Here is a 26,075-nt window from a genome sequence, read left to right on the forward strand (position 1 = left end):
CTGGGGTTCTGAATGTCACTGTACACAGGCATTGTCAGGGTCAGGGATGAGCCCTGAGGGAAGGAAAGAAGCTTTCTGTGGCTTCTGCCCTGATGGTCTTGTTTTTCTTCCATCTACCCAAGAGTCACCCCAAGTTAGGTCTGGGGTCTCAGTGCTTCCTGATCCCTCAATAATTTTCTCATCTTTAGAGTCCATTCTGTCCCCTGGGGAATCAGGTTCCCCATTTCACTTCAGTGTCCTTGGCACCCAGTTCTGGTCTTCTACACCCGAGGATGAGGACATGCTGGCTGTTTGCTTCAATGCCACCCAGCAGAGACACTGATCACCCCAGTCACGTACTCCTGCTCCTGGCTCTTCTCTGCACCCCAAACCTGCCCCTCTCCACCCTGGTGACCCTGATAATGAAGCCTGTCTAGTGTTACCCTCTCCCACTATACCCCAACCTCCCCAGCCCTTTGCGAAGGTCTGGAGTGGTACTCAGTGCTAGCATGTCTATCCATCCTACCATCCTGACCTCCAGAGCACTGTGGGCCATCGTTTCTCTGGCCTCACCTCGCTATGGCTGCCCTGGACATGTACCAGCCTCCAGCACTCTTCTAGCTATCAGCCCCACTGACCTCTTTATCTTACTCCTCTCCAAAACCACCCTTCCCAGTGTGCTAGAACTTTGAATAGTCAGTTTTTCTAGGTGCCTCCATCCCGTCCCTGTCTTCACTCCACCTAATGAAGTCTGCCCCTAGTGGCTCCTTCCCCAGAAGCTGGGGGCAGCTCCCCCTTCACCCTCCCTGCCCCTTGCTGACCACCTTTCTGGAGCTCTGAGATCTGCCTTTTAAAAAGGCACATGGGCCTGAGCCAAGAGGTCCCTGATGAGGGGTTGGTTGTGCTCTGGCAGGCCAGGAGCACTGGTTGGTGATACCCACCAAGCTCACTGGAATTTTCCACTACAAAGAACACGCACCTGTGTAACCACACCCCCGTTTCCTCCGGTGTAACCTTACCTGCTAATAGACCTCCCATTTCTGGGAGGGGTCTTAAGAGATTTGGCTGGATGGAGAATGGAGAAGGTAGCAGAAGAGATGACTGAAGGAAGCTAAGACGCAGGGCAAGCTGACAAGACCATGTTTAAATAGGTTTAAGATTATAGGTCACACATGTTGGCCAGGGAAAATAAAGCTGATATTTCCTGAAGAAGCCTGACTGCATGTGAGTCCCTCCCTCCCCCCCACATGTGAGTTTTTTACCCGAAGCAATCACCTGAACTTGCAGACCCGCCAGCTGATGGAGAAGGTGGAGCCATGTGGTCCTGAGCTGGAGGAGAAAGGCCTCCATCACCATCCCACCTCCATCCAAGCTCCATCCAAAGGGCTTTTTTATTACTTAATTCAACACACCTGACCTGTGATCCCATCCCAGCTCTACATCTAGTCATCCAAGAGATATGGAATACCTTCACCTTGAGCCTTCTGAAAGCCCCCCAGCAAGGGAGGAGAAACAAAACCGAGAAGGTGAGAGTGCTGGGGAAATGGGTGTGTAGATCTGAGCAGGACCACAGCAGAACCTGAGCTCTAACCAGAGCCCCAGCTTCTGGTTAGTGCACCCTATATGACTGGTACAAGCACCATCCTGGTTTCCAGAGGGACAATCTCTCCTCCCCTCAGAATCTCTCTTGGCAGAGACCAACCCAAGTGGGTAAGCTTCCGTTTATTGTCTGTAAACTCTTCTTTGGTAAACAAGAAGATGAGAAACCCCAAGAGGAAAGGAGCACAGAGTTGGGAAGACAGGGGAAGGGAGGCCACCCCCTCCAAGAGGAATTTTAAAGAGGACGCACTACATGGCTAGCAGGTTGGGTGGGAAGGGGACTGACAGGGAGGGCTCAGTCTGTTGGATGTGGGACTCGAAATCACAGCGAACGAGCTCATGCACTGTCATGGAGAGATTAGGGGAGCCCCCTGCACCCCCCACTCAACCTTCCAAGCAACTGGTGACCCCTCAGGCAGGTGGAGCCGGGTGGCAGTCATGGGCATGTGGGGACTCCATCCTTAACTCCCCTCTCTCATCTCCTGTGCTGCAGGCTGCAGGTTGCGAGGGGCTGTGGAATGGGGAGTGGCAGGGTGGCAGGGTAGGGCTGGGGAGGCGGGAGCAGCCCCATGCCCGCCCCTCTACACTGGGGGCTCACTGCAGAGCACGATCTCCAGGTCCTTGCGGTAGAGTTTGCCCGCCTCAGCCAAGGACATGACGCTCTTCCGGTAGCCCGTGAGCTGCTGGATGTTCATTTCCTAGACAATGGGGACAGGGTTAGAGCTGGCTCAGCCTATGCCTGCCCCCAGTCACCAACTTTCCCCAGACTCCAAAAGCATCAAGAGCTACAAAGCCAGAGATGCCTGCAAATACCTCCAAACATTGATGAGATTGAGTGGCCTTGTCCTACACTGAGAAGTACCTGGAAATATCCCCTGACCACATTATGAGGGGAACCAGATTGGGTATCAAGGAGGGGCCCTCATATATCAGCAAGAGGAATTCCATTCTAAGAACTTGGCATTAAGATTATTTTTAGTAGCTGGAAAGATATCATGGAGGTAAGGCGTTTGCCTTTCAGGCAGAAGGTTGGTGGTTCAAATCCCGGCATCCCATATGGTCCCCTGTGCCTGCCAGGAGCGATTTCTGAGCATAGAGCCAGGAGTAACCCCTGAGGGCTGCCGGGTGTGACCCAAAAACCAAAAAAAAAAAAAAAGATTATTTTTAGGGGCTGGAGAGATAGCATGGAGGTAAAGCATTTGCCTTGCATGCAGAAGGATGGTGGTTCAAATCCCAGCATTCCATATAGTCCCCTGAGCCTACCAGGAGCGATTTCTGAGCTTAGAGCCAGGAGTAGCCCCTGAGCGCTACCCAGTGTGACCCAAAAACCAAAGAAAAAAAAAGATTATTTTTAGGTTCAGTCACTTCAGGAGGTGTTGAGAGACTAGGTAACATAGGGCTAGAACCTGAGCTCCACATTAATGTTTGGACTCTAAACTTGGGACCAGAGTAATAGCACAGAGAGTAGCATATTTGTTTTGCATGTGGCCAATCCAGGTCGATCCCTGGCATCTGATGGTCCCCTGAGCATTTCCAGGAGTGAATCCTTAGTGCAGAGTCAGGAGTATATAACTGAGTATATCCCCAAAACAAAATAAAACAAAAAATTACAAAGCCCATAAGTATGGGCAAAGAGAGAAGAAGAGAGAATATGCTGCTCAGTTTCTAGACATGTGATTTTCTGGGAGCTGGGGACAGTCCAGTGGGTCACATTTGACAAGGCTGAGCTTTTCCACACACACACACACACACACCTGCTCTGAAATCTGCTCTTAGCGCCACACATGACAGACTAATGCAGGCCCCTAAGGTGGAAAAGTGTCGGAATCTGCCTGTTGCCCCCAGATGGGTGTGGGTATGTGAGGTTCAGTCTCATTACTTTCTCCTGATTCATTCTACCTCTGGATGGAAGGAACCAATCACCCTGTGAATCCTTATGATCTTCCCCTCAACATCTGAGTCTTTTCCATATCCTATGGCCTCTCGTTCCAGTTTGTAATCCTTGGAGGAAACCTGGTGCAGTGGTGATCAGGCATCATGTAACTCAGTGTCATCTCCAGGGGCCACCAACCTCAACTGACAGCTGGCCAGAGTCAGGGTTCGGGGGACATTCTTAGTGGAAGGTCCTTTCTACGAGTCCCACTCTGGGCACAGCAGGTCGACACACTTTTCCCACAGTCATGGCCAGGAAAGGCTCTGCAGGTGATGCCTGGTAAGTATTTGCTGGTAACTTATTCCTGGCCTCACCCCAAAGCCAACTGTACCCTGGGTACATTGTACATGGCTGATGAGGGTTTGATCTCCTATGATCCCCAAGCCCCATCAGGAATTATCCCTGAGTGTAGAGCCAGGAGTAAGTCCTGAGCCAGACAAGTGTGTCCCTTTCAAAAAACAAAACCAAACCCAAAACAGAACAAAACAAAACAAGGCAATTGTAGGTAACAAAGGGAATAAAGGTCATTTGAAGAGGGAGGAGACACAGCCCTTCAGACAGATACAAAGAGATGGGAAAATGCCCTGGAAAGGAATTTCTCAGCTGTGATTTCTGCCCCCACCCCCCATAGACCTAATTGAGTTATAAACAGGTGCTAGAGCATAGGGGACAGCAGGATAGTAGGGGACAGCAGCACTTTTGTTGTGCTTGTCTATGAAGTGGCCAGACCATATGCTTGGAAAAGAACACACGCCAGGAGTCGAGGGGAGGCACCAAGAGAGCTCACAAGTGTCTCCTGAGGGTCTGTCTCAGAGCACTTCTCAGGGCCTCCCTCATGGATGAGCCCTGGGATTTAGTGGGCTAAGTGGACTCAACGCCTGCATCTGAGAGCCCTGGCTAAGGTCAGGATGGGTGTGAGCAGTGAGCCAGGACTGGGCACTTCTGCTTGGGAGGTGCAAAGGAAGGGGTCATGCCCTGGAGGGGGAGGTGGCCATGGGGTCCCTCAGGGATGCACTGAGGAAGAGTTGTGATGTTGTGCCTATAAGGACAGCAAGACAGCCTAGCACCTGCCCCCCAGGAGAAGTGAAGGGTCAAGAGCAGAGCAGAGGGGCACAATTCCTATTCCCATCCATCCCTACCAAGCTCAAGGCCCTGTGACTCACTTTCTTGTTTTTCTCGTACAGATCCTTCAGGAGGGCGTCCAGCTCGTTCTCATCGATGTAGCCGCTTCCATCCTGGGGGTGGGTTGAGGGTCAGTGCTGGCTTTGGTTTCGGATCTTAGGGTCCCTGAGCCCCCACCTCCCTCTCCTTGCGCCTGTGCCAAACCTCCCACTCCTGGGACATCTCAGCCTGGCCTTCCCCTTTCCTTGTGTCACAGGAGTCCTCAGACCTCGATGACTTTACCAGTTGATTCGGGAATGGGGCAAGGTGGGACCTGGTCTGGGGTGGGGGTGTTGGGGAATTATTTCTTCTGGTTTTTCAAATACAAATGAGGTTCAAAAAGCATTGAGCTGACTCACACCCTGAATGTTCCATCCCGTAGTCACAAGTCAAGAAGAACCCAAAGGTGCGTTGTTGACCCTAAGATTACTGGGGTCACGGGTTGGGAGGGATCATTCAGGGAGGTGCAACCTCAGAACTATCTGCTTAGAAATATCCAGCTCTTGAGGCCAGAGAGATAGCATGGAGGTAAGGCATTTGCCTTGCATGTAGAAGGACGGAGGTTCGAATCCTGGCATCCCATATGGTCCCCCCCCGAGCCTGCCAGGAGCAATTAATTGAGGGTAGAGCCAGGAGAAACCCCTGAGCACTGCTGGGTGTGACCGAAAAAAAAAACAAAAAACAAAAAACAAAAAAGAAATATCCAGCTCTGGTGCAAAACCAGGACCTGGCACCAGGGGGCATTGCTGAGCGCTTCACTCTGCCCTCCTTTCCCCGGAGCCTTCTCCAGTCCAGCTTGAACATAAAACCCAGGATCCTGAACCAAGTCTCCTCTCCTGAACTCGGGGATCCCAGTCCCCCAGCCAGGGAACGCAGATGCCCTCATCTGGTGCCGCAGGAATCTCAGGACTAAGCTAAGTGGTCTCTTTGACTATTCAGGGCAGAATTGAGCCTCCTGACTGCGCCGCCCAGTCAGCCTTGCTGCCAGCCTACCTTGTCGTAGAAGGTGAAGATGGCATTGAACTCCTCTGCCGTCAGCTTCATGCCCTGCAAGGCCAAAATCTTACAGTAAGAAGCACTCCAGTACTGAGCGCAAGAGGCATGTGTGCTTACGTGATGAATGGGGGCGAGGGAGTTTCAGAGAGATGAGGGAAGGAAGGGGGATGTGAAGAAGAGCAGAGAGCTCGGGGATCATTCTTGGTTGAAAGCAACTGCCTTGCAAGTCCTTGAGTTTGACCCCTAGCGTCCCGACCATGCACCCAGCACAGCCCCAGGCCTTGTCCCTGGGAGCAATGTCGGGTGCAAATGTTGGGGCATAGTCAGGTGTACTCTTGGGCACTCACGACTTGTGAGTGCTGAGCTAGGAGTGAGCCCCTTACCCCACCTCTGTGAGCCCTAGCGAAGGGACAGGGAGGGGCAGGTGGAAAGCTCCTAGGCGCTCACCTGGAATTTGAGCAGGAAGTTTTCCTGTACCGGCAGGAGTCTGGAAAGAAGGCGGCAGAGTTAGGTCAGAGCTGGAGCCATGGTGCAGGGCAGGCTGGGCTGGCGGCGGGAGACTGACGTTATGGAAACCCGAGGCAGGAGCTGGAGGGAGGGCGAGGCTGGCGCCAGCGGCTGCCTCGGTCTGGGCATCTGACCTGCCCCTTTGCAGCTGGTGGATCTCAGCACCCTGAGCGGATCCTAGTAGCCTGAGTGAATCCCAGCACCCCGGGGTGAATCCCAGCACCCCCAGTGGATCTTAGCGTCCCAGGGGGGTGGATCCCAGCTTTCCGGGGCTGCTATTTGAACTGTGTGGGCCCTTACCGGGACATCTCGGAGAGGCCCAGTTTGCCATCCCCATTCAGGTCAAAGATCCGCAGCTGTTGGAATAGAGATGGGGGAACAAACAAAGCGGGTTACGTTAGGAGCTTGTTCTGCTCAGGCTCAGGAGGCGCCTAGGGCAGGTCCCCAGCTCAAGATCGGGCCAGCCCAGAGCCCCAAGGGGACGCTGGGGACTTACGATGGTCTGGGTGTACTCCTGGAGCTTGGGTTCATCGTGCGGCCGGTTTGCCTTCTTCAGCAGGTCAGACAGGAACCCCTGCAAGAGCAATGGGCCCCTAAGAGTCCCCCAAGCCAGCAGGCCAGCAGCTCCCGCCAACTCAGCGGCTCTCTTCAGGCACTGAGGGTGACCTGGTGGTCTCTTCAGAGCCTCACACACACATACACACACCCTTCAAGCATCGAGGGGTGGATGCCCATGTCTGACGTTCCCTGAGGATGCCCAGAGGAGCTGAGGGGCTGCCGGGAGCGTGTCTGAGTGTACAGACCTATGGACTCCTGTGCAGGCTGTTGAGCCCGTCCTCCCTTGTTACCCCTTTCCCAACTTCCACCTATCTTACCTGGATTGGAGGGGTCTGTGGTTGCTAATAAAGGGATTGCCTCAGGGGTGAGGAGGATTGAGTGGGAGATTCAGCAAGAAGCCTCAGCAGGAGGAAGCAGGATGGGGAAATGAGAGATGGTTGGATGCACGGAGGCTGCTTAGCTTAGAAGATACGCATGGCGGCTATGGCCTTAAATAAAGCCTCGTATCTCCTGACTTCTACTGACTGCTCGTGGATAATTTGCTCGCCATTATCCTGAACCCACCAGCTGGAAGGGGATGCAGGCGCCCGGGCAAGCTGAGAAAGACCTCACCATCCGTCACCATCATCCAGCACCATCAAGGACTACTATTAGTTTAATTAAACAATCTTGGGCCTCTTGCACTGGCCCCCACCCCACCTTCTTGCCCCGTACCTTAAGCTCATTGGCCTCGATGTAGCCGCTCCTGTCCGTGTCGTACCTTCGCCAGGCCTGTGGGCAGGAACCCAGGTTGCTGCAGAGCCCTGTACCAGGCACTGCCCGCACTTCTTTGGGGTTGTTTTATGGGTACTGCTCAGGACTTGCAGCTCTGTGCTTGGGGGTGGGAGTCATTCCTATCAATGCTTGGGGAGCCTTGTGGTGCCAGGAATAGAACTTGGGGCTATTTGTATGGGGCTCATACAAAGTATGAGCTCAGCCTGCTGAGTGTCTCTTGGGCCTGAGCCTCTCTCTGTCTCAAGTGGACCTGACTTGGGCTCCAGAGTCAAGGCTACTAGAGTGGGATGGAAACACAATCCCCAGGGACCGGGAGATAGTTTAGCCTAGACCCTTCCTTGTCAACAGAGGAAGACATAAGGGAGAGCAGAACAGGGAAGAAAGGAAAGAAAAGGAGGGAGGGAGGGAAGAGAAGAGAGAGGGAAAGAAAGGAAGGAAAGGAGAGAAGGAAGAAGAGAAGGAAGAAAAGAAGGAAGGAGGTAATGAAGGGAGAAGGATGGAAGGAATGAAGGAAGAAAGGAAGGAGGGGAGGAGGGAAGGAAAGGGGAAGGAAGGAAGGAGCCTGCACATGTCTTTCAGCTCCAAATGGCTGCTGGATAGGGCCTCCTTTGGCTTATTCTATGAAAGGCATGGGGTGGTGGCAGGTGTGTATCTCTAAGGGCTAAAATAAAGAATGTTAGATCAAATTTTCTCCATGAGTGGCTATACAGGGTGCCCTTTTACTACTTTGCGAGCTTCTCATACTGAGCAGGGTCTGGGGAAAGACTAAGAACCTTCTGGAAGGAGTGGGAGTTACTCTTGACTCCCGTTCCATCCTGTTATCACTGGGCATTTGGTAGTAGTGGGCTGAGATAGAGCAGAATTTTGGCCAGTTTAGAACAACCCAAGACGCAGATGTTCCCACCCACCCACACAGTCTCTACTATTCATGTTTCAACCTTGAGTCTACCTCTAGGGAAGGCTGTGGCTTGGATACCTGATTACTCCCTGCATTCCAGTAGACATTTGCTGTGGCCTGAGTCAGTCTCAATTTCTTGCTACGCCATCTCCAGAAAGCATTCCCTCCTCCTCTTTACTCCCTACCAGCTACCACCCCTCCCCCATTTCCAGATCAGAGGTGGAATAGAGCAGCCAATTTTTGGCTGTCCCCTATCAATAATCAGGTTTTTGGGATCAGAACTAATGCTTCCTTCTGTAAAGACCCAAAAGATTAACACACAAGCATCTCCCTGCCTTGCTGAGTCCTTGACATGTTCCCTTTTGACAAATAGGAAGGCCCCAGAATGGTCCAGAATGTCAATTCCCAGCAGGTTGAATCCTACCATTCTGAACAGCTCCCCCAAAAAATACCACCAAACAACAACAAAATAACCAACCCCCCTCAAACAAACAAACAAAAAAACCTGAAAACACTTCAAAACTAAACTCATCTCTGATCTTCAACACAGACACTTGAAAAATGACTCTGCCCTGGGAATGAGTCACTTCTAAATGACTTTCTTCTGTCCACATGGTGCAGGCCTTGCCATGTGGATTTTTGGGTGATCTCAGGGGGTTGGGGGGTAGGAGACTTTGGTGGTGAATCACGGAGAGGGGATTACTGGTGGCTGCAAGTGGATTTAATGCAACAAGTGGTGACTGGAGTTGGATTGAAGGTCAGTCACTATCACATGTAGACTGTGTGGTAGGGACGGAACTTCACACTGGGGCACACACGGGGCACAAGCAGGTGGACCAGTCAGGCTATAGACCCAGACAAAGCACAAGAGAGCAGAGATAGCTCTGAGTACATCTGCACTGAATTTGACTTCCGAAATCAAAAGGGGGGCAAATGCCATCATCCCATATAATTCAACCTACCTGTACCCAAAAGGCCTGGATCCTGTAAGTCCCATTTAAAATGCAAGGTTCTAGGACAGGCGTCTTTACTGGGAGAAGCAGTGAACCTTGGTTCACACAAATGGAAATGGGAAGTTGCTGGAAAGTGGGACTCTCATTGGGCTTCTGGATGCTAATTAATCCCCACTTCCAAGTGATGCCCAGAATCCTGACTTCCAGGAACATGTTTCTGAGAGAGGTCAGGGAGCCAGATACAGGGTGAAGCCTGTCTGCTTCAGTGTTTCTCAAGTGCTCAATAACAACACCCCACAGTGAAGAGTACATGCATTTCCTAGATGCTTATCACCAAGGCTGCCTTCTCCTCCTCCAACCCCCATGTCACTTCTTGGCCATTGAGTCTGAGTGAGGGAGTCAGCATCTCTATTGTCCCATAAGCACCTGAGTGTGCTGCCCTGTGGGCTATTTTGTGAGCTGCAGGTCTCTGAGGGGTTCATCGCCTCCCAGTGACTTTCATCAGGCACCCCCATTCCCCAATGTGGGCCTGGCCTTGATCATGAGAGAGAGTCAGGACCCCAGCGGCTCCAAGAAGGTGGTTCTCCAGCTTTACCTCCATGAACTCTGTGCTGGAGCCCACATGCTGCCGGAAACAGAGAAGGAAGTTCTCCTCGGTGGGTAGGATCTGTGCCAGCTGAGGAAGGGGCAGAGAGCAATGGAAATGTGAGAGAGGGATCTGGAGACCCCCCCCCCCCACCTGCTATTTTCTTCCTTCAGATACATCAATATCAAAGGCTCTGAGATATTGGGGAGGCTCTGGTTCATGCCAAATCTTAAGCACTTGGAAAGATACAAAATGGCACCACTTACAACTACAAATACTCAGAGACCCTCCCCAACAATACGTAGCAATTATTCCATCGTAGGTAAAATTTATTTTAAAAATATAAATAGGGCTGGAACGATAGTACAGCAAGTAGGGCATTTGCCTTACACGCAGTCAACCCAGGGTTGATCCCTGGCATCCTATATTATTCCCCAAGTCTACCAGGAGTGATTCCTGAGTGCAGAGCCAGGAGTAATCCCTGAGCACCTCTGGGTATGGCCCCCAAACCAAAATCAAACAAACATTAAAAGCAAGTAATAAGAAAATACACACACACACACACACACACACACACACACACACACACACACACACACACACACGAAAAGCAAGTAATACTGATGTACTGGGTGGAGAAACCTTTGGGGCATGATAGAAATGCCAGCTTTAGATTGTAGTACTGATTAAGTAGCTGTGTCTTAATTAACTCATAGAAGTTTATTAGAAGTAAATCACACCTCAACATAACTGACTTTAAGAAAACAGACAAGTGACTCCTTGTGCAAGTAGCACTGCTGCTTGTGCACCCTGCCTAAATGGCAGGATTCCTTTTCCTGGCCAGTGATTGGCTGAGGGGAAGGCATGTGACCCAGTGCAGCCTAATTAGATGTACTTTGGGCATCAGCTTTTCGGGAAGGAAACGGAAGGGATGGGTCCCTGGTTCAGGTCTCTGGGGGTGATGCTCAGAGCTGAGGCAGCCGCCTTGCCACCAGCTTAAGTATGAAACCGTCTTCGGTGAGTGCAGAGGGCAGGGACCAGAGCAGAACTGGGAGGCTTGACCTCACCCGGAGCCCACCCTTCTCCACCCTTTCTCTCTTAGGGTCCCTCTTAATTGAGATAAAACAGCCAACTGTGGGCCCCTGGGTGGCATCCTGTGGGCAAAGGTCCTGTTCAGTCACTCAGCTTGATCAGCCGTTGTGCGTGTGGCCGTGCACATCCATTATACATAGTGCTGTTTTGAAGGCTCTGGCAGAGCCTAAGTTTTCTAGAAGACAACAGAGCTCAAAAATTCTAGAATGTTGACCGGATTCTGGATCTTTCTAGAAAGCCCTCTCACCCCTGGTTTAATTTAGGGTCAAGTTTTTCTGGACTGTGCAATACAGGCATGAATAGTGGGTGTTCTCTGCACCCAGCTAACCAGGATCGGATGGGTGTTTCGCCTTGAGCTGTCCTGAGGATGAGAGCTAATGGCTAAAGCAGCCCCAAGTTGGTCATTTGGGAATGGGGGGCAGGGGGTGTGCTCAGGGCTTACTCCTAGCAGTGCTGTTATGATCGTGTGTCATGCTGGGTATGGAAGCCACATGCAATGTAAGCGTCCATCTTTACCCCTAAAAATATATATCTAACCCTCAGCTGATCTTTATTCACTCCCTAATTCTTTTTGTGTTTGTGTTTTGGGGCTACATTGGCAGTGCTCATGGATTACTTCTGACTCTGCATTCAGAAATCACTCCTGGCAGGTACAGGGGACCATGTAGGATTGAACTCAGGTTGGCCAGGTGCAAGGCAAATGCCCTACCTGCTGTGCTATTACTCCAGCCTCATCACCCCCTAATTCTTATTGAGGTGTTATTTTAACCAAGCAGTTGACTGTTTGACCTTGCATCCAGCTATACGTACTTTTTTAGACTGCTTGTGGACCCAGGGGTGGGAAGGCTGAGCCCTCCCTAGTTCATTTTCATAGCTGGATGCTTGTGTGGGGGAAGACACCAGCTTGAGAGCCTGGGAGGAGGACCCTTCACACAAACTCTCAGCGGGAAAGGAACTCACCTCTGCCATCTCAATTTTTCCATCCGAGTTCTTGTCATACTTCTGCATGAACTCCTTCATCTTCTCCCCGAAGTTGTCACTCTTGGACATCTGAGGGAAGGCAGAGGGGGGCTGATTTGGCTGCTGGGTTTCCCCTTAGCCTCTCCTTACTCTAGAACAATTACATGGGGATCATTTGTGACCCAATAGGCCTAGTGCTGGGTGTCTTCCAGCATCACATCCTCCTCCTTTCTGAGGTCCCTCCAAACTCAACTAGTTCTTCAAGGCTCAGTCGGGAAATCTGCAAAGGGGAACAGGACCTTCAGTGGACCCTGCACCTCACTCCACTCCCTCCTCAATCACCTTTAGATGGATTTTAAAATTTCAGCTGCCTTATTCTTGTCATTCAGGTGTGAGGACTGAGGCCCCAACATTTTACTGAGGCAGTTGCAACAAAACCCAGCCTAACCCAGAGAGGCCCAAGGACTCCCACCTCAAAAATGAGCTACCAACCAGCAGCATTAAATGGGACTCTCATTTCTCTTTTTATGTCCTTTTTATGGGAGTGGGCCACACCAGTCAGTGCTCAGGGGGATACTCCTGGCTCTGAACTCAGAAATCGTTTCTGGAAGGCTTGGGGGATTATATGGGATGTTGGGGATTGACCCCGGGTCTGTCCCGGATTGGCTGCTTGCAAGGCAAATGCCCTACCGCTATGCTTTTACTCTGGCCCACACTCTTGACCATGGTTGTGAGACCACATGTGCTGGGACTCAAACCTGGGTCAGCTGTGTGCAAGGCACACATTTCACTCACTGTACCAGGGTCACTGCACTAGGCTTTCCATTCTGATTTTATGCCAAGAGAAAATTGTATTTAACTTGTCCCCTTGATCACCAACACTGTGGGGAGGTTCTGTTAGCTCTGTTACCTAACTTAAATTCATGCCTCTCTCAGTTCTTGAACCTTCTCTTGGGCTTATTGACACTAATCAGCTTTTCTGTGGGTTCCTTTTTGCTCATTGTCAACTTCCAGTGGGTCCTGTACCTCATAGAATTGGACCAGGCAGAATTCTGTCAGGTTTTTGTTGTTGGCTTTTTTTTTTTTTGAGGGGAATGGCATTAGGTACTACTGTACAGTGATCAGGGGTTACTTCTGGCACTGTGCTCCTAAGTGACCCCTGATCGTGGTTGGGGGACCCTGTGTGGTGCTAGAGGTTCAACTGAGGTTGGCCCTGTACTTCTCTCTCTGGCTCCACTTATATCAGTTCTTGGTCTCTTTGGGGGTTTTGATTTGAAGTTTTCGTTTTTGTTTTGTTTTGGAGTTATACCTAGCCACACTCAGGTTACTTCTGCCTCAGAAATTAACTTCTGGAGAGATAGCACAGTGGTGGGGCATTTGCCTTGCAATCCAATTTGATTCCCGGCATCCCATATGGCCCCCCAGCCTGACTGGGGCAATTTCTGAGAGCAGAGCCAGGAGTAACCATGAGCATTGCTAGGTACGGCCCAAATACCAATCAATCAATCAATCAAGTTAAAAAAAGAAAAAAATACTTCTGGCAGGCTCTGGGAACCATATGGGATGCTGGGGATGGAATCCGGGTCAGCCATATGCAAGGCAAATGCATAGGGGAGGGTTAAAAAAAAAAGCCCTACCCAACTGTGTTATTGCTCTGGCCCCTTTGAGTTTAAAATTTTAAATAAGGAACACACCAGTAGTGCTCAGGGGAGCATGTGGTGCCAGGTTGGAACTCACAAGGCATATGCCTCTCCACAGAGCACAGCCCCCAACTTCCAGGCCATCTTCTTCTTTTTTTTTTTTTCCTTTTGGTTTTGGGGCCACACCCGGAGATGCTCAGGGGTTTCTCCTAGCTATATGCTCAAGAATAGCTCCTGGCAGGCACGGGGACCATATGGGACGGCGGGATTTGAACCAAGCACCTTTGGTCCTGGGACGGCTGCTTGCAAGGCAAACGCCACTATGCTATCTCTCCGGCCCCCTCCAGGCCATCTTCCACCCCTGTAGCCTTTTGCCTTTGAAACTGCACAGCATTTCTTCCTGCCTGCTGGGGGCTTCCTAAGGGCAGGTGTTGGCCTACAGTGGAAAAGGCTGAGTGCCTGGCCCGGCTCATTGCTTCCCAGACATATGAACACAATGCCCAGCTCTTAGCGCAGATATGATCTCATTTGATTTTGCTTGAGAACTGGCCCTAGTGGATTCCACTTCCTGCAGACCTGGAGGCCCAGAAGGGTCTAAGTCCTACACCTTCATCCTGTGTCCTGTGCTTTGGGTGTCTAGATTAGTCCTCTTTGTGCCTCTTCACAGCTGCTCTGAAGAGGATCCCTAGTAACACAGTTGAGAACATTGGTGACAGATGTGATAGCTCCCCAGTGCTATCTGAGACAGGATTTGGAACCTTGATCAGGACCTGCTCCAGCCTCCCTTTCTAGGCCAAGAGCATGTGAAGGTCTGTGTTCTCCTGGCCTTATCACTCCCCTTGTGGGGTGGTGACTTTTGGCCCGTGTTGTGTGAGCACTATGCTGATGACCATGTGTGAGGGCCAAGGCGCTGTCTGCCCCACTCATTGGGAGCTTGGAGCCAGCCAGACCCCTGGCATCAGTGCTCATCTTCTGGTACTCCACTAAGATTTGCAGAGTAGTCTCTGCTGGTTAGAGACACTACAGGGAAGGAGATGCCCTCAGAGTTCCCAGAGGGATTGGGTGGGTCCTTGGCTCCTTATAGTCCAGGCAGATGAGGGAATGAAAACCCTTCATTTGAATCCCCTCTGTTCTGTATTTCAGGCACTTTCCCAAAAACCTTGGGTGCATTTAACTGTGCCAGCCACGCTACCTGGAGGGGACAAGAAGTCCTAGTCTGGGATCAGGGGTGGGATTGGGATTGGCTCCAACAGGCTCTGTGGGTAGATTCCCATTTGGATTGGAGCCACCCAGTTTGTTGCTGTGTCCTTGCTGAAAAGTCTGGTCTCTACTGAGTTAGAACCAGGGTTTTTGAGGGTGGGGGCTGAATCTGCAACCCTCACCTATATGGGTGGTGTCTGCAGATATCTGCTGGGGTGCCACAGGGAGAGTCTGGAGACTTCCTCTCCAATATACTGTCGCCCCCACACAGACCTTCTGGCCCCAGTGTCAAAGATGCAAGAGGGAAACTTGGATCTAGAATCAGGACACTCCTCCCCACCCCAACCTGCCAGTCTGAGATTGTAGCTCTGTTGAGCACCTGGGCCTGCCCAAGAGAGGTTGTTTTCATCCACGTGAAAACATGAAAGGCTTTAGCTCTCTAGGCTCAGTACCCTAAAATCATGTGAGGAAAAGTTGCAATTTTTGTTTTGTTTAGTTTTGAGGGGGCCACACCCAGATTACTTCTGGCTCTGTACTCGGGGATCACTCCTGGTAGTGCTGAGGGGGAGTGGGAGGCATATAGAGGACCATGTGCATTGGTGGAGAATCACATTGGGGTTGCCACATGCAAGATAAGTACCTAAAATAACCCCTGTACTATCTCTCTGGTTTGGAGAAGGTACCAGTTTTTCAGGGTAAACCCCAGATGAAAAAGTGAATCCTTCCAAAGTAAAACCAAGGAGAACAGTGTCCAGACTGGGCTGTGAGGGCAGATTCTGACAGCATCTCCAGTCCTTAGGGGAGTTGGCGGGGCTTGAAGTTGAGAGGGACTTTCAGGAGGGAGAGGGGCTGAGCTTACCATGCCAGAGCCTTTTCTTGCCTTCTCCAGCTCTTGGAAAAAGTTTTCCAGTTCCTTCCCTTCAATATAACCATTTCCTGTGAAGACAGCCAAGAATAAATAAAAAGCTATGGATTTGAGAGAAAAGCCAGCAATGACAGGGCCCACCTGGAAGACTCCTGCAGGCATATACGCAAGGGGGTTCTGGTGTCTGTGGGCACCTCTCAGACTAAGAAGTGATGCTGGTGGCAAAGTTACTTCATCAGACACATCTGCAAAGCCATTCAAGGGGGTTTATAAACATCATGAGGCCCAGAATTTCCGGGGTGTTGGGACTATTCAAGTTCGGAGCCCAGAGTTTGTAGACAAGATGCAAATTAAACTGGAAATGTGTAGTGTGGGGGGAACTCCAGTAAGGAGTAGGGCTTGTGTAAGTAGTGGAAGGTCCTTTAGGGGCTTTCAATTAATTTTTCTTTTTCTTTGGGGCCATATCTGGTGATACTCAGGGTTTCTTCCTGTTTCTGTGCTCAGGAATCACTCCTGATGGTGCTTGGGACCATCTGGAGTGCTAGGGATCAAACCTGGGTTGGCTGCATGCAAGTCAAGCACCTTCCCCTCTGCACTATTGCTCCAGCCCAGGTCCCTGAGGTTCTGACCTCTGAACCCAGACCTCCTAGGCACCAGGATAGCCTGAAGCTGTGACAGAGGTTACTGTGGGTGGAACTCAGACCTGGCCAAGTGGTGCATTATGGCCGGCAGGGAGCCTGAGTTTGGCCTCACAAAAGTATGCTCTGCTCCCAGCAAGTTGTTCTGATGTATGATTCATTGAGGGTGTTTGAGTTTAGGGACCACACCTGATAGTTCCTAGAGGCTATTCCTGGCTCTATGTTCAGGAGTGACCCCTGGAAATGCTCAGGAGTTTGTATGGAAGGAATGCAAAGCAAGAACCTCACTTCTGTTAGATCTCTGCCCCCCAAAAATCCATGATTTTTATTGGTTTCTTTTGGGGCTGTGCCCAGAGAAGATAGGGGAGTGCACCTGGATCTGTGCTCAGGGTTCACTCCCAGTGTAGCTTGGATCAGGATTGGGCTGGGAAGAAGGTAGCGGGGGGTCAGGCCTGGACACATGCAGAGCATCCTTGGGTTCCTAGCCTAAGACGGGAGCACTGTGGGAATTTAAGATTCCCCAGTAATCTTAGAGGCGCCCTCTAGTGGAGCAGAGGCCACAGTGCCAATTCTGGCACCAAGCTCCTGAATCAGTGGCTGTTTTGATGTGCAGGGGAAAATCTGATTTGATTGTCATGGGTGGTGAGGGAAGCAGAGATGAGTTCCCATTTTCTTCCCCAGTTCTCTTTCATCCAGGATGTTCTGCAATGCTCCTTGGTGTGGTTACTGTCCGGGAGGCCAGCTAGGAGGAAAAAAGGCAGAGGTCTGTCTGGTCAAAGATGCCACTCACTGGAGGAAACTCTCCTTCCTGTAGGAGCTGGCACTCACTCCTGGTTTTGGGGTGGAAAGTTGAGCTCAGAGTGAAAAATATGGGTGTAGCTTGTGAAACCAGGGCTGGACTTGGACAGACTGGTGTTCAGCACTGGCTCTAGGGCCATGCGTAAGTGTTTGATGAGGGGATTTTTCAGAGGGGAGGCCTGAGAGTGAGCAAGCAGTTAGTGTGGTTTGTGAATTTGGAGATTGCTGTTGTGCAAGTTTTGGAGGGCTGGGGAAAGAGGCAGGAGGCCCTCAAGTGACCTGACCTGAGGCTCGTTTATTCATGTATTGATTCATTCATTTCTCCATTGCCTGTGGTGTGGGGATAGGGAGGGACGAACATGGGGGTTTGGGGGATGGTGACACTCTTCTGTATGATAAGAGTGGATACTGACGTTGCATCAACCAGGATGGTTCTGCAACAGAAAACTGTTCAATGCAGAGTGCAAATCCCAATATTAAGGATGGTCTTGTGCAGTGGTCCTCAAACTATGGCCCGCGGGCCACATATTGTATTTGTATCTGTTTTGTTTCTTCATTGCAAAATAAGATATATGCAGTGTGCATAAGAATTCGTTCATAAGTTTTGTTTTTACTATAGTCAGACCCTCCAATGGTCTGAGGGACAGTGAACTGACCCCCTGTTTAAAAAGAATGAGGACCCCTGATCTTGTGCATGTAAAAATGTCTGAACTCTGGTTTATTGACTGTAAAATAGGCATAACACTAATGGACTTTTATTGGGTTTTGTTTTTTGGGGGCCACATCTGGTAGTGCACAGAAGTTATTCCTGGATGACTCAGGGGACTATCTGAGATGCCAGGGATAGAACCTGGGTTGGCTGTGCACAAGGAGTGTCCTACCCACTGAGCTATTGCTCTACTCCCTACACTAATATACATTGATAATAAAGTCAATCAAGGAGGAAGAGATGGGGGGTATGCTTTTCAAGAAAATAAAATATATTAGTTTTTAAAAATGTTTATTAGGGGCCAGAGAGATAGTGCAGCAGGTAGGGCTGTTGCCTTACACATGACTTACCCACGCTCTATCTCTGGGATTCTATATGGAGTATGGGGTTGCACCAGGAGTAATTCCTGAGCACAGAGCCAGGAGTAGCCCTTGAACATCACTGAGTGTGGTCGAAAAACAAAACAAAAAACTTGATTAGAAAGAAAGCCAGAAATATCCTGAAAATTCTTATCCTGGAATCTGGCAAGAAGAGCATCTTATTGGATCATAAAGATGGAGGTTAAGGCACAGTTAAGGTGCAAGTCAGCCTTGCATATGGCTGACTTGGGCTCGATCCCCAACATCATATACAATTCTTATCCCACCCCCCAAACATCACCAGAAGTGATCCCTGAGTGCAGAACCAGGAGAAAGCCCTGAGATCTGCTGGGTATGACCCCATATCCCCAGTAAAGTTTAGTCTGCAGCACCTGGGAGCTTGACAGAAATGTAAATTCTGGGACACCTCACACACATCAGACTCCACAAAGCAAAATTCTTTGGAGCCAGGCCCACCTCAACCTGTGTTAAGAACAATCTCCTTGTTGGTAATGGGAGGCTGGAGAAAGCCAGAGAACTAAAACCTAACTTAGAGGTGAGTCTTTGGCCAGACAGGCACATTCACTTCAGCTGGCACTTTGCCCCCACACCACCACTGGGCCCCTCCCAGGCAGATTCTACTCTCTGAGGCAATGAACCTGTCTCTGCGGTTCTTGCCCCAGGGAAGCTCCCACAAGCTCTTTACATCTGCCCAGCTGGTCCCCAGGATGCTGTGGAGCCGACCAGAATGGCCAACCCCATCTTAGGAAAGAGGATTCTGAGGGGATAAGGAAGTGCAGAGGATTTGGCCTGACTTTGTCTCCTGCTCTTCATCTACCCATCCATCTTGGTGCCTATCAATCATATAGGAGTGTTCGTAGGCTGACTCAGGAATATGCTTCTTCAAAGAAAACAGCCAACAAAGCCTCCTAAATAGCCAATGGGAATAGCTACTGGTTGACTGACTGTTGGACGCTTCAGTTTTAATCCCTGTCTCTGGGCGCTCCTGCGGCTAGAATGGGGACTTGTGTGCTGAGCTGATCCCCTGAGCTTGTGGACATCTGGCAGCCCAGTGCTGGGCCAATTCCGGGCATGGGCAGGCAGCAGGATGGGGCAGATTGCGCCAGAGCTCAAGAAAGGAGGCAGAGGGCCAGAGAAGAGGGGGAGCGGCCAAGGCTGAGCCTCAGGAGGGCTCAGGGTTGTTCATGGTGATGTAACGTCCTTGGGAAAGCAAATGTTCTGTTCTTGGAGAGCCCACACCTGATTTATTAATTCCAACTCTCTGGGAACCAAGAGTGATTTCCCCAGGGGTATCCTAAGCCCTGGAAACCTTCCCAGGGGGCTCAGCTAGTAAAACTGCTAAGGTCTGGCTGGGGTATAAACAAGGCAGGGTGGCCAGGTCTCTGTGCTGTGGGGCCAGCCCTGGCAAGGCAGCTTTGGTGTCTTGTTTGTGAAATCGAGTCCCAGTGGCTACTTTCCCTTGGGGTGCGAGGAACCCTTATTCCTCTCAAATACAGCTGCTGGTGCAATCACTCTTGTAGAGTCCTCAGAGGATGGGCTCTGTGAGCTCCCCTTCACCTAAGGGTGCCGGGAATGCAAGGGTAGGGGACACTTACTGCTTGCACCCATGGACGTAGGAATAGCCCCTGAGCACCTCTTAATACTGACCTGGCAAAAAAAAAAAAAAAAACCAAAGCAAACATTATCTAGAAAACAGGACTAGCTACTGGACAGGCCCAGTTCTCTATGTGCAAAGGGCCATATGGCTGGAAGTTCAGTACCATATTTTTTGGAAGGCAGACAATGTGCCTCCAGAGAATGGAGGAAAGAATGGTGCTGAGATCCAGGGTGAAATATTATATAGCCTTTAAGGAGGAGGTGGGGCTTGTGTCTCCTGGGAAAGTGTCCAAAATGTATTATCACAGTTTTTGATCTTTGACTAGGCCTGAGGTTCCGGTGACAGCACATGCCTGGTATGTATGAGGCCCTGGAGTTTGATCACTGATGCTACATACCCCTCCAATCACTAGAAAGTGTGACCCCTTTATTAAAAGAAAAAAGATGTTTAAGAACTGGGCCAGAGAGATAGCATGGAGGTAGGGCATTTCCATTGCATGCAGAAGGACAGTGATTCAAATTCCGACATCCCATATGTTCCCCCCAGCCTGCCAGGAGTGATTTCTGAGTGTAGAGCCAGGAGGAACCCCTGAGTGCTGCCGGGTTGTGACCCCAAAACAAAAACAAAACAAAACAAAACAAAACAAAAAATTAGCTAGACACTAGACAATGAACCCATTTTGTATTTTTTTTTGTTTTGGACCAAATGGGATGCTGAAATTCGAACCACCATCCTTCTGCATGCAAGGCAAATGCCCTACCTCCATGCTATCTCTCTGGCCCACCATTTTGTATTATTAATGTAGTATGTTTGCTGAAAAATGACTAACACATAAGATAAGTGTACTGTTTCATCTACCAGTAGATGATATTCAAAGGTATGTTGTTAGGCCAATGGAGTGTCTGAAAAGGCAGGGGCATGTGGTCCATGAGCACCAAGCAAGGAGCAGACTCTGAGCACCGCCAGTTGTGGCTCCAGAAAACAAAAATAGCAAGTTAGTTTTAAGGCCATTTTCTAAAAATTAAAAAACAAGGGTCTGGGGAGATAGGACAGTAGGTTGGGACTTGTCTTGAACATTGGCGACTAAAGTTCTGTCCCCAGGATCTCAGGAGTGATCCCTGATTTGTAGAGCCAGCATTAATCCTTGATCACAGCTGGGTATGGCTCCAAAATAATAATAATAATAATAATAATAATAATAATAATAATAATAATAATAATAAAACAGTAACTGGAGAGACAGCACAGGAATTGAGTACAGGAATTTGCATTGGTTTGATCCCTGGCACTCCATGATCCCCCAGCATGGACCCCAGTGCCTTTAAGCACCTTCTAACACCCCCTACCCTACCCCAAGAAAAATAAAATAAAGCTCATGTTCTTTTGCTTTCTAATTTTTTTTCTATTTGGGGCCACACCGAGTGGTGCCTACTCCTGACTTAGGAGAAAACATATGAGGTGCCCAGGACATATCTTACCCCCTGCATTTTCTCTTGGCCCTTTTGCCACATTGTAAATTGACCAGAAGACAATTTTGCTATAAAATCTAAGCAGCCTGATCAACAACTTGAGTCAAATGCTGCAAAATCATCCAGAAAATAGTAACACAATCAACTTCCTTGGTGAGCACCCCGTCCCTCCATCCCTACTAAAGTTCACCGACCACAGTGAGCAGGAAAGGAGCAGCTGGCAATGCCCGGCAATCTGGAGGGCACCAACCACCAGCCCCTCAGCTCCCAGAGTCTGCTGGTAACCGTCAGTGTCACCTTCACCCGAGTGGTGACAGGATCTTTGGCGTTGAAGCTCCTCTTCTCCCCAACCTTCCCCGCAAGAAACACCTGGTGAGGATAAGGCATTTGGAAATGGAATGATGTTTCCACTGTTAGATAATGCAGAATGCAGTGTAGACAGGAATTAATTAGGTTGTTGGTGCAAGACCTGACTCTGATGGCTCAGTAGAGGCTCTGCCTGTGGCCAGACAAGCAGGACTTGCAACACCCATCGTGAAGATCCATCAGTGCCTCCCTTTTCCACTTCCAGGGAAATCAGAAGACACTTATGGTCAATTCCTTTGTAATGTCCTAAATAACTTCCATCCAACATGAGGCCTCAGAGTCCCTCTAACAGCCTTTGAGATAAGACCTTACATTGCGTTCTCTAAACCATTCCTCACGCTGGTGAAAGCATTAGCTATTTTATTTTGGGGAGCACACCCAACTGTGCTCAAGGCTTACTCCTAGTGAGGTTTGGGGGTACCATAGGTGGCACCAAGGAATAAACCCAGGTGGGTCACATGCATGGCAAGTGTCTTAACCTCCACTCCACCCCCCTCAATCTCTCTGGCCTCTATTTTTTCCCAGCAGAATCACCTGCACAGTCCATTCTGCAGCAGAAGTCTTGCATAGAGCAGGCTGGACCCCTTGTCTAGGATCAACCCTCCTTTATAGCTTAAGAAGGCTTCTTGGTGTGACCCTGAGGGTACGTGGGATGGGGGGGAGCCCACCTGCTTTCTACGCTCTCAGATACTTCCAAAGTGGGTTGCGAAGGGCTGGAGCAATAGTACAATGGGTAGGACACTTGCCTTGTACGTAGCTGACCCCAGTTTGATCCTTGTCATCCCATATAGTTCATTGAGCACCATCAGGAATGATTCCTGAGTGTAGAGCAAGTAAGTGCATAGTGCAAGTAACCCCTGGACACAGCTGGTTGTGGTCCCCAAACAAAAAGTGGGGCACAAAGTCTGAGACTACCATTGGGGTTTCTGCAATCACCTCTGATCCTGGCTAGACCAGGAACTGAGAGCTGGGCTGGTCAGAATCACACCGAGAGGCCTATGGGAGTTCTGGGCTCGGCCTTCCTCTGCCACCTAGTTCCGATGGAGAGAAGGTTCTGGAGAGCTGACACCAGGAGGTGGCAACCTCACGGACAAGGCCAGAACCTGGCAGAGTCATTGGGGCAGAGACGCTCTGTGCACCAGCCTCAGCCTTCCTGGCTCACCGTCCCTGACTCTGCCCAGAACAGTGGACGGAGCTTTAGCTGACCACAGGATCAGGCTGCAGGTGAAGCTTAGGGGACCCCAGACTGGGGGATGGAATTCCTGCTCTGTGACCCTGTGACCTGAACTCAGCCTCTGTTCCCCAATCCCATTCTCTTGCTTGCACCTTCCTCTCTCCACCCCAAAATTCTCTCTTTTGGGGATGAATCTACCTTCCTAGGGGAAGGTACATGAGTGATGAGCTCTTGCTCCTCTTGTAGGAAGGGCTGAGCTGGTGCAAGGATTTAAGAGTTCTGGGTGCTGCCCCCCCCCACACACACACATCAGGCCTCTGTTTATCAGGGCATGTGAACTGTAGGGTTGGGGGACCTGGAGGAAGGTGTGAGGGGTTCTGAGAAGTGCCAAGTCCCAGATCAACTCGGCAGGCATCCGAGTGGCTTTCCAAGGCGCGCTTGGGTGTCCCCATTAATTCTGGGCAGGACGGAGTCGCTGAAGCCGCTGTTTCTAGCTGACTCATCTGGCAGGAGGCTGGAGGTATAACCTTGGACACCGGCACTTTCCTTGAGTCCTGCCAGTCTCTGGTGCAGATGCGCCCGCAGGAGCAAGCTGGGGTGCACCTGCCCTCACCCAGCACCCGCAGACTCCACCACACACTGTCCCTAGCACTGTCCCAGCTGGCTGGCATTTGCATGAGCATCCCTCCCTCTTTCTCCCCATTTCACAGATTCACCCACCTCCCCAGGATGTCAGGCAGACCAAGGCCACCCCCCCTCCCTGGCTCCAGGTGCCAGCACAAGCAACTTCTCCGCATTAACCCTTGCCTGGCCCAGTCCACCTGCAGCCCCACTGAGGGTAGGGAGGGATTCAGTAAGTTAAAATTCTCTGGCACTACCCTGGATAAACACAATGCTACGATGCCTGCCTAAGCCAGGCCTCTGGGGAAGAGCAGATGACTCCACCTCCTTTTTTATGCAGGGGGGGGGGCAGAAGAAAAATTTCTAGAAGCCTCTAAGGAGGTGGGGAGTGGGGAGAGATGACCACTAAAGAAGCTCAGAATCCCAGTGCTCGGGCCACCTGGAGAAGTCTCCCTGGCCAGCTTTAGATCTGGGGGGATGTCACACACAGCTCAGGGATCACCCTGAACGGGGCTGGCGGCGGAGGCGATTGAGATGATGTCGCTTCTACCCACCGCCACAGCATGGAGCCACCCCGGGCACCCAGAATTATCCCTGCGGGGAACATGCCAGGCTGGTACCCGGCCCAGCCCTGCCACCCTCTCTGCTATGTGTGTGCGTGTGGGGGTGTGTGGAGGGGCTGAGTAAACCCGGGGAGGTCCTGAAGCCCCTCTCAAGTGGAACTGTGGAGCAAGATTTTCTTTGGGGATCCCTTAGAGCCCCCCCTAGCCCCCAGCTGCGGGCTGGCCTGGCTTTCCACTAAAGCATAACTTGGGGGAAAGAAGTAAGTGGGCTTCGGAGACCTGTAGCTGCAGAAGCCAAGGCTGGAAGTTACCTCTCTGGGAAAGGCAGGGAGGAACAAACTGCAGGGGAAATGGGGGGCTCTCCCCCAGCTCCGAGACAGCCCTAGCTTTACCCAGAACCAGCCTGCCAACGCGGGGGGCGGGCATGAAAAGTTACTGACAGTTGTCACCGGAGCCTCTGGCCGCCTCCCAACTGTAGATTCATCGCCCAGCCCAGCAAGCTCGGCCACCGCCGGGGAGCATCCCCCCCATCACCGGGGGACCCCATGTGATCATCCCCGCCCGCCAGAAGATAAGCACCCGCAGTCCTTTCCATTGCTCCAACGAGGGTCCTCGGGGATGGCTCGGGCTTGGGGCTGGGGCGCAGAAGTTGCGCGCGTTACTGACCGTCTGCGTCGAAGTGCTTCCAGATCTCCAGGAACTGGGACGCCGTGAGCTCGGCCAGGTGCAGGTAAGGGGGCTGCTGCTGCTGCTGCGCGCCTGCCATGGCGAGCGGCTCGGAGACAGACGTCAGGCAGCTCGGCGCTGTCCCCGCGCGGGCTCCGCTGCTTTGCTCCCCGACTCCGAGCGGGTCCTGCGCGCCACGCGGCTTTATATACGCGCCCGAAGCTGCGCGCCCGCGCGGAGACCGGCAGGGGGCGCGCGCGCACAGGGAATCGGCCGGGGGCGGCGCCGTGGCAGGGAGCAGCCCGGGTGGATTGGGGCGCGTGGACCTCCCCGGTGGGGAACTGGAGAAACCCAGGCTCTCCCATGCAAAGGGGACGGTAGTTGAGCCCGTGCCTTACCTTTGCTCTCAGACCTTCTTGGATCTTGAGACTAGCAAAATAGTGGGGATGGTGATGAAGATAATTAATAATAATAATAATAATAATAATAATAATAATAATAATAATAATAATAATAATAATAATAATAATAATAGAAGGGGTGCCTTCACAGGCCAGCAGAGCAAGGATGAGGGTTGGTAGGTATTTAAGCACCTGGACTTGGGTTTTTACTAGCCCTACTCAAATCAAGCCTTATGCCTTTTCTAGTCTGACCCTTCCATAGCAGGAAGAACTTAGGGACCACTTTGCTGATGAAATTGCTTAAAAATGACCAAATGCCTTGCTGGATCTAACTGAACCCAGCCCTCTGTCCAGCTCTCTTGAACCTTTCGTGGAGTCTTGGGGGTAGAGGAGAAGCCAGGCTTTACTGGGGGGCAGCTGGTATGAGGGACACCCCCCGGGGAAGAATTAGATGGAGTAGAGATGGGCCTACTTCTTCTATCCCTTGAGTCTTGGTTACTGTTCTCCCCTTCATTCTCCTCCACTCCCCCAATCCCCACCCTATTCCAGTACCCTTCTGGACCTGCTCTGAGGACTTTGAGAGGCATGTACTGGGAAAGGCAGAAATAGCTCTTGCATATGGGGGGGGGTGTCCTTCAGGGGCCCCCCTTTAGGGACAGAGAAGATTCACCCTTGACCCACAGATGTTTAGTGTAGGTCTCTGGGGTGGGGTGTCTTGCCCTGGCTGTGCAGGTTGGTCTCCCCCAGAGCCACCGCAGCCCAGCCCTCCTCCTGCAGAGTGCCTGAGCCCGGGATTGCTTCTCATTAGTACGTGCTAATGAGCGTTAGCTGAGCTGCCTGCCGGGGGAGCAAGAGTGAAAGAGGTAAGTGAGAAGCAAAAGGAGGTCGGCGGGGGTGGGGTGGAGGGAGGAGCACACCCAGAGTGCTGCCCAGAGAACCTTCCAGAACCACTTGCTTGGCCTTTCTGGTCTCTGCCCAGAGCAAACGGGCTT

At 51.1% G+C, this 26,075-nt stretch overlaps 1 protein-coding gene across 1 annotated transcript; it reads right to left on the reverse strand.

Annotated features, from left to right (window-relative positions):
* Nucleotides 1–1,686: 1,686 nt before the first annotated feature.
* On the reverse strand, nt 1,687–24,874 carry CALB2 (calbindin 2). The gene is made up of 11 exons (XM_049786447.1): nt 24,683–24,874; nt 15,696–15,772; nt 11,997–12,086; nt 9,954–10,034; nt 7,448–7,504; nt 6,672–6,749; nt 6,476–6,531; nt 6,116–6,155; nt 5,666–5,719; nt 4,675–4,746; nt 1,687–2,276 (listed from the first exon to the last, which is right to left on the reverse strand). Exons 1-11 carry the CDS (start codon nt 24,780–24,782, stop codon nt 2,160–2,162), a joined length of 822 nt encoding a protein of 273 aa, XP_049642404.1. The 5' UTR covers nt 24,783–24,874; the 3' UTR covers nt 1,687–2,159.
* Nucleotides 24,875–26,075: the final 1,201 nt, after the last annotated feature.

Source organism: Suncus etruscus, chromosome 14 (assembly GCF_024139225.1).
Source record: "Suncus etruscus isolate mSunEtr1 chromosome 14, mSunEtr1.pri.cur, whole genome shotgun sequence".
NCBI lineage: Eukaryota > Metazoa > Chordata > Mammalia > Eulipotyphla > Soricidae > Suncus > Suncus etruscus.